At 56.5% G+C, this 8,748-nt stretch overlaps 1 protein-coding gene across 2 annotated transcripts in view; it reads right to left on the bottom strand.

Moving 5' to 3' along the window:
- KCNIP3 (potassium voltage-gated channel interacting protein 3) overlaps window positions 1–8,748 on the bottom strand; it is an 82,748-nt gene that overhangs the window by 17,829 nt on the left and 56,171 nt on the right. The window contains exon 1 of one of the 2 annotated variants that reach the window (XM_030311184.1): window positions 7,850–7,952. The exons of the other annotated variant lie outside the window; for it this stretch is intronic. Within the exon in view, the coding sequence (XP_030167044.1) occupies window positions 7,850–7,952 (103 nt within the window). Of the gene's footprint in view, window positions 1–7,849; window positions 7,953–8,748 lie in introns of those variants that run through there. 2 annotated transcript variants of the gene reach the window in all.

The raw sequence follows: 8,748 nt of genomic DNA, 5'->3' as shown, positions 1-8,748 counted from the left end.
CTAGGTACATGTGCTTGAAAAACAAGAGTGCAGCCACCCCAGTGTTCTACCATAACAATAGCTTGGGGGCACCTGACTGGCTCAGTCAGTTGGGCGTCCAACTTCGGTTCAGATCATGATCTCACAGTTCGTGAGTTTGAGCCCCGCATCTGGCTCTGTGTGGACAGCTCAGAGCCTGGAGCCTGCTTCAGATTCTGTGTCTTCCTCTCCCTCTGCCCCTCCCCTGCTCTCTCTCTCAAAAATAAATAAACATTAAAAAAAAAAAATAGCTCGAATTGACCGCAGGCCCACTGACAATAGAGCAGATAAATAGACTGTGGGACATCCACTGGATGAAATGAACTAGAACACATGGCAATGTGGATGAGTTAGAAACATACTGTTAGATGAAAAACCAGTCCTAAGAGACCAGTATGATTCCATTTCTTATAAAATTCAAAACCAAGAATAGCCAAACAATTTGTAGGGATACGTAAGAGATAAAATGGTAAATAAGAATGAAAATCCAGGAACGACAAGTGCAAATCTGGCTGGCTGGTGGTAACCCCTGGGGAGGGAGAAGAGAAAGTCAAGAGAGGGGCAGGCTGGTGATGTTCTAGTTCGGACAGTGGAGGTGTGTGTGGGGTGGGCAGGATAGGCTCATTGGTGTTTACTATTATTTTAAGGCACATATAAAATACATATTTGAATTTAATAGAGATTAAAGTGTTAAAAGTAATTAGAGTCCCCAGAACAAGAGAAAATGAGAGAGAGAACACTACAGTGTCCAACTCTATATGGCAGCCTTACAAAACACCGCTGGTCTGGACCAAACAGGACACTTGGAAGATAAGAAAAAGACAGTAATCCCCAAAGAAATGACCAACGAATACAGGCAGGCAAGTTAGAGATGAGCACACTGAAGAGGCTAATAGGTATGCAAAGAGGTGGTCAAAATCATTAGTATGATGTTGGGATGAGCACTCGGTGTTGTATGGAAACCAATTCGACGATAAATTTCACGTTAAAACAAAAACAAAAACAAAATTAGTATGAAAAATGCGTCTGAGAGCAACGAGGAAACAATGTTACACTCATTAAATCTGCAGAATGGAAGAGCTACTTTAAAAATCAAGACTCAGTTGGGGAAGGAGGGCTAACTTTTCCTGGGCCTCCAGACTCCAGTAGCAGGCAGACTCCGGCCTGTCATCTGCACTTGGATGTCTAGGAGGTTCTCAGATGGAGCATTTCCAAACTGAGCTCTTGATCTTCCCTCTCCCCAACCTTCAGCCACAGCCTTCCCCAGCTCGGGGGACAGAGACTCCATCCTGTCGAGTGCTTGGGCCAAAACTCTGGGCATAGATCTTCCTCCCAGCACTCAATCCACGTGCATGGCCAGCCAGCTTAAACTCTCAACGTACATCTCGCCTCTGACCCCTTCTCCCGCGTCCGCTGCTCCCACCCCGGTCCAGGGCTCCGGCATCTCTCCAGGCATGTTGCCCTCCTTCTGCCTTGGATCCATAGGTCTAGTTTTCAAATAGTGCTGAAGGAAGCTGCTGAAAACATATCCTTGTGTATTCCTCTGTTCAGCAACCTCCCCCAAGCTCCGAATATAAAAACCAAAGCCCTTAAATGGCCAATAAATGTGCCCCCACCCCCAGCTCTGACCTCATCTCCCAGGTCTCTGCCTTTGCTCCCTCTGCTTCAGCCATTCTGGCCCCCTTGTGCCCTTCAAGCCCACCGGGCACACTCCCTCTGCAGGGCCCCCACTTGCTCTTTTCTCTGGCTCTACTGCTTTTCCCTCGGAACCCACACCTGCTTCAGGCATCTCCTCGAATGTTACCTCCTCCGAGATGCCCCCTCCCCATTCCTATCTATCCTTCATCTCTGTTCCACTTTTGTCCATTCGGCCATGATTCCCTGCCAGACACATATTTCTCTGTTTACTAGTGGTCTGGACTGAGTTGCGTCTCCCCCAAATTCATACGTTGAAGTTCAAAGCCAGTGTGACTACATTCGGAGATAGTGCTCCCGGGAGGTAATGAAGGTAAGGATGAGGTCATAGGGGTGGGGCACTAATCCAATAGGACTGGTAGCCTTATGAGAAGAGGAAGAGAGATTTCCCCTCCCCCACTTCCTTTCACCCCCTCTACACACATATGCTCCAAGGAAAGGCCACGGAACTGTCTGGAGCTGTCTCAGGAGCAGGGAACCTGGTCTCCTCTTGACCCCCACGGCATCCGGCCCCATCCTGGGCACCCCACATGCTCTCAGGGGACACCGGGGGACACCCCTCTCCTGGCGTATCCACGGGAGAAATCCAAGGGGCCATCCCTCTGGTTTGTTTCTTGTTCCGGCCAAGACGCAGCCAGATCTCTTAGGAGCCGCCAGAGGCATCACGCCCACCGTGTGCAATTACGGGGCGTGCTGGCAATTAATGGATCTAAATAGCCATTTTGTACAGCTTCCCTCAAAACACTGAGTAGCCTTGCTCAGCCAAACTGAAGTCGACCTGCGTCCATAGCCTCCCTTCCGCCTCTCCCTGGCCTCAGCCCTTCTCTCACTGCTCCAGAGGCTTGTCCTGGACATTACTCATCCCCCACCCCATCGACTGCACTGATTAGCAGGGGCTCAGTGACAAAAGATCTAACCTCTCCATCAAACAAACATTTTTGCCCAAGGAGCCAAGGCATGAGGCTTTAAAAATTTTATTCTAAGAGCTGAATGTTCCAACTCTATACGGCAACCTGACAAATCACAAACTGGGCTTGCCTCCCAGGGGAGTAAAAGTTCCAGTTCAGGATGCTGACCCCACGCTGCACGGCCCCCTCTGTGCAGGACCCACCTGCACAGAGGGGCTTGTGAAAGGTGGGTCCAAATCTTTAAATCACTGAGCGAAGGCACACCAGGTACCGGGTGAGGGGCGTTTGTTGCCTACCTAGTACGAGAGCCCGGGGAAGCCCCCTGCGGCTGTGCAAGGGTCCCCTGGAGGCAGCTGCAAAACCTTCCCTTGCGCCTACTTTGCTCAGCCAGCACCCATCTTGGCTCCTCTGGCAGCAAAACTCTGTCCACAGTGCGGACCCCACTGGCTGGCACCAATCCCTCTTACCCAGCTGGCAGATCTCAGCCCTCGCCGGGTCCCTGCTGACCAGGTGACCCCTAGACCTGGAGCTCTCACTGAGGAGCCCCTGTGGGGACCGCTGTGGGGCAAAACGCCCCTTCTGTCTGTCAGGGGGTCCTGGGCTTCGAGGTAAGACTCCATCTGAGATTGTGGCTAAGCTGCTTTGAAGCCACTAGATATGCAACAGTTGAGGCACTGACCTGGGGAGGGAGGGGGCTTTGCCCAAGTCCCCCATCCCACAGCAACAACAACAGGCCTCAGGCTCCTGTCCTGCCTTCCTATCCCACAGAAGCCACCCACAAGGAGCCTGGCTCTCTCCTTCCTTTCCCAGAGCCCCGCCCAGGAGCCTTGGGCCTGTCGGAGGGGAGGATGAGGACTCTACAGAGCACATAAGGAAGGGTGCCTACCGCAATGAAGGGCCTGTTAAGTGCGTTCTCCTCTCCCACTAACTTCTAGTACATGGTTAGTGACGTGTGACGCTGGGGGGGAATTTGGGCTAGCACGTTTTTGGCAAGAAATAACAAGAGGTAGGACTTTTAAAGTGCTTACTCTGTGCTGGGCGTTGCTTTACGAGAGTTTACACACAGCATATTTAGTCTTTACAGCAGCTCGATGAGAGAGGCTTTGCCCACTTTGGATCTGGACCCAGGTGGCTGCCTCCACTCTGCCTTGCTGGCGCCCTCACTGTAAGAGGCAAGGACGTGTCCGTAGCTCCTTGGCCCTGCGGAGTTAGAGGCACATCCAGGACAGGCGTGCCAGAGTTGGTATAGGTCCTGGCTCTGCCACTCCTTGGCTGGATAACTTCAGTGAAGTTACTTACCCTCCCCAAGCCTCAGTTTCCTCATCTACAGAGTGGGCCTGCTGTTGGGGACAAAGGGTGGCAGACCCTGCCAAGGAGGACACCAGCCGGGGTACGGAGAGTGCCGGCTGGCCCCCGGCAAAGGCAACAGAGGGCACTGGGTGGAGATACAGAGCAAGAGAAGAGTAGGAGTAATGGCCACCCCTCGGGCCTGCTCAGAGCCAAGAGGCAGCTGTGGACCCGGCAAGTTCCCAGGCCACCTCTGTCAGCCAGGGCTGCGAGGCCACCTCAAAGAGGGAAGAGCAGGGGCAGTAGGTCAGGCCGTGCACACCTCCATCTGGGCGCCCTGATTCTCCCCTTCACACTTCTGTCTCTTCACACGCCTATACTCCCATGTCACAATTCAGCCTCCCTGTCCCCTCCCCAGCCAGAGGGGTCTCCCGTCAGAGGGCACCTGCCCAGGGATGTCCTAAAGAGAGGGCCAAGCCCCTGCATCACCTGTGCTCCTGGTGGCCTCATACTGCCTGGCATACAAAGAGTGCTCACTAAATGTGTGGTGATCGTGGCATATAGTTTATACTTACTCAACACCTGCTGTTTGCCAGGCAGTGCTGGGCACGCTTTGGGGCCATAAGTGTATAGACACAAGTCACTGACACCGTTGGAAAGGCCATATGGGGTGGGGACGGGGACACAGAAAATTTCAGAACAGTGTCACCTAACACAACCCCAAGGGCCAGGGGGCCAGAGCGGTCAGGGAAAGTTCCCAGGGGAGATGGTGCCTCTAATCCAACGCCCTACTTATAGACGAGGAAACAGAGCTCACAAAGGAAGAGTGACTTTTCCAAGTTAATGACAGCATGTCAGTGACTAAGTCAGGGCTGAAAAGCAGCTGTTCTAGGCCCTGGCCACCTAGCCCCTACTGCTCCTTCCAGAGAAAGGCTTCTCAACCTCACTACTGACATTTGGGCCTGATCGTTCTTTCTCGTGGGTCCCGTCCTGTTCGTCGCAGGATGTTCAGCAGCATTCCTGGCCTCTACCCACTAGATGCCAGTAGCACTCTCTCCTCAATTGCGACAATCAAAAACATCTTCAGACATCACCAGATGGCCACTGAGGTGCCACACTGCCTTCAGCTGAGAGCTACGAGTCTAGAACTTAGGAAATCCGGACTGCGAGAAGAGACACAGCAGCCAAAGTCAAGTTTGGGGCACAGATGTAGACAAAAAGGTCTGGTGTTAGGCTTGCAAACAAGCACCAAGGATTACCAGCCCAGGGTCACTTTTTACTGGTGCCCTACCCTTGGAGTCCCTTAGATTTGAATTCTGCTTTTAACTTTTCCAAAGTGCTTTAGTTCACTACACCCCTGGGAAGCGGGTAGGGGAAAACATACTTTTATCCTAATTCTACAGATGAGGAAATTAAGGCTCAAGAATGTTAAAGGCGCCAAAGTCACCCAGTAAGCTAGTGGCCAGACCAGGCTGGAACTCCCCCCATGGAGTCACCCAGAGACAGACACTGACAGGAGACTCAGGACAGACAGAGGACCTTTCAGCTTCGGCAGCTACTTCTAGAAGGCTGCATCCCTGGAACCCAGATCTATTAGTTCCTAACAATCCCAGGGGCATTGTAACTCTGGTGTCTCACAGATGGGAACTACGGAAGCTCAGGGGGGACAAGAGACACACACACAACGACATGCAGCCCCATCTAACAGTCCCTTAGACACCGCCTGGCCAATGGGCCTTCCAGGCACTTAAAGGACACCACTCCCCATCAACACGGAACATCTGGAACGTCTAACCCTCGCCCTCTGATGCAGGAAGGGAGGCCTGTTTCAGTGAGAGAATGTCTTCAACCACGAATCAGTCCTGTTAGTGCCAGTAATCACTCCATTGCTAATCACTGGTGATGCCAATGGCTCACAAAGTTTGCACATTTATTACATGCCAAGAATGGTGCTGGAGGCCTCAGAGCCCCACTGACTAGTTACAAGTCTGCCACGGCCCACTTCGCAGGTGAGGAAACCGAGGCTCAGAAAGGGTAAGGAAGCTTTACCACCAGCACGTGTGGGTGGCAGGATCCCAGCTCAGATTTGGCGGACACGGAGGCTCCGCTCCTCCCACCGCCACAAGGCACCACAACTCCAAAGGGCACAGGTGGGTAACTGTACCAGAAAGGAGGCACTCCGTTCGAGCCTGAAGTGGGGTTTTTTTTGTTTTTTTTTTTTTTAGCAGGTTGAATAAAGCGTCAGTAGTCTCGGGCATACTATCCACCTTGCAAAGAAATCCCTTTTGCCTTAGACATCACCAAGGCAAATTTCACAGGCCCACACCTGGGAGTTGGGATCAGGTAGGAAGGTTTTGCAGTACCAAGTAGAATGAGGCCACTAGTCCTCCTGGCCCCTGGTGGCCCCACGACGGTCCAGGAAATGGGGAAGATGGATGTAGGGGCTATGGCTTCCCTGAGCACCAACCACCATCCTCACCCACCGAAGACTCCAGGTGGGCAAAAGATAGGGTATACAGGATAGGCTAGTGGCCTGTGGGAGGCGCGGGTCCTCAGGGGATGCTCATCCCCCCATCTCACCCCAAGCAAAGGCATTTCCCATTCCCACTAAATCCCCTGTCACAGATTCCCCAGACAGGGTCACCATCCAGACAAGTGCAGGCCCAGCGTGGGCAATTTTCCTCTCCAAGTAAAATTTAAAGCTCAAGGTGGCACCTCTCAGAACCACCTTGATCACATCCCTTCTCTTTGGGTCCCACGAACTCACCTAGAAAAGGTGTGATGGAGCCTGATGGCTTCTTCGGGGCACATAGCCATGGACTTCAGGTAAAGAGCCGGCTCTGGGCTCTGAAGGCAAAATGGAGGAAGGGCCTTGCTTCAAGCCCTTGTGCCTTGTCCTGCCCTCAGAGGAGTTTGGGGGCACATCCTCAGGCTGGGGGTGGGGGGGAGGCTGCCGGGTGGTTCAGAGGCAAGGACAGGTTCTTCCTCCCTCTCCTGCTTGGGTCTCTGAGTTTCAGTCCCAGGAGCTGGAGCCTGGCAAGGTCAGCAGAGTGCTGAGGCAGGCAGAATGCCCGTCCTCCTCTGAGAGGACAGCAAGGGAGTGTAGGTGACAGAACAGGACAGGCTGGCCCCACCGTGCAGAGGTACTGGGCTGCAACCGCCTCTTTGGATCTGGGGATGGGGGTGGGGGGGAGGGAAAGTTACAGCCCTGGGGGGTCAAGGTCCCCTTCAGAATGGGTGTGCCCTAGAGGGGCTTCTCCTCTTAACCTGCCCAGAAGTCTTAGGGAGGTGCCAAAGGTTGGGAAGCAGCTGGAAGGGCTCCGGTCAGGGGTCCCAGGGTGACTGCCCACTGTCTGATTTAAGAGTAGGTCTGTCTCCTCAATTAATATTTTATTGGGACAGAAATGTGGTGCCGAGGATTTGGTTACCGAGCCCCTGGGCCTGAGCCTTGCCTAGGGAGGGGGAACTGGATGTGGGCAGGGGGCAAAAGGGGCAACCCCCGTGATGTGGCTGAGGTCTCCTATCATTCGCCATCATAAGGCACCCTGGGCTGAGGATCCTTCCTGTCATCTACACCCCGAGCCACCTCCCCACCAACGGGCGGGCGGCCCAAGCCGGCTGTGCTCACCCGGGGTGGCCCGGACCTGCCGGCCTAGAATGGCTCAGGGTGTCAGCAGGCATCTCGCTCACGCCCACCCTAGCGCCGCAGTCCACCCCCTCCGGTGCTCCTTGGAGCCCCAGGCCTCTCCATCCCCTTAGTTCCAGGCCCAGCCCTCAGGAGTCGGGAGGGGGCGGCGGCTCTGGAGGCCAGAGCCGCTGAGCGCAAAGTGCCCGAGGGCCTCACCTCGCGGGGCCCCGGAGACCCGCGCCCGGGAGCGCGACTGCTGCTCCCTCCCTACACACTGCTGGCCCCGGCGGAGGGGCGGATGGCCACGCGTTACCTTCCATGGACATGGGCTCCAGGATGCCGAACTGCTTGAGGACGGCGATGAACAGCAGCACCACCACGGCCATGGCGCACAGCTCCATGCCCTGGATGCCCATGGCGACCCGGGCTGCCTGGGGCCGGGGCGTGCCCCTCGCCCGCGCGTGCCTCGGGAGGCGCCGGGGCCAGTGCAGCCCGCCCGGCCTCTGGGGGAGGCCGCGGCTCACATCCCCCGGCAGGCGGGGCTGCGGGTGTCGACGGGGCCGAGGCCCCGCGAAGGGCGGCGGCGGCGAACTGGGCAGGCCGGGAGGTTGGACGCGGCGCGGCGGCAGAGCCCAAGCGCAACTTTCCGAGTCAGCCGGCAAACTTCGAGGCGCGGCGGCGACGGCGCGGAGCGCAGCTCGGGCGGCCGGCGCGGGCCAGAGACGCCTCCATGGCCGGCGTGGGCGCCGCGCCTCTTTCGCCCCCTCTCCAGCCCCGCGGGCGCGGGGACACGGGGGCGCGGCGACACGGGGGCGCGGCGGCTGCGGGGGTCCCGGGTGCTCCCGGCCGCCCCAGCCTCCATCGCTCCCCGCGCGCTCATTGGCCTAGGCAAGGCGACCACCCGGGGAGGCGTCCCCGGCGCGCCCCCCCCCCCTCCCGCGCGAGCCCGGGAAGGGGCGGAGGGAGGTGGCCCCGCCCCTCACAGCCCAGCCCCCTGACCGAGCCTGGCGCACAGCCATCGCCACCCGGCCATCCCCCCCGGAGGCCGCGCGGTCGGTGGTTTTACCCAACTGCCCGTACAAGGTGGGGGCTGAGTGGCTGGGGAGGGGGGCCGGAGGCCGGAGAGGAAGGGAGCCGCAGCTTCGCTCTGTGCGGGGAGTCGGAGCTCCAGTCTCCTGGCGGAGGGGTGCAGAGCCTGGCCTCCGCCGCTCA

Source organism: Lynx canadensis, chromosome A3 (assembly GCF_007474595.2).
Source record: "Lynx canadensis isolate LIC74 chromosome A3, mLynCan4.pri.v2, whole genome shotgun sequence".
In the NCBI taxonomy this organism is placed as follows: domain Eukaryota; kingdom Metazoa; phylum Chordata; class Mammalia; order Carnivora; family Felidae; genus Lynx; species Lynx canadensis.
Note: the sequence above shows the minus strand (reverse complement) of the source record. Positions and strands in the feature narration are given on the sequence as shown.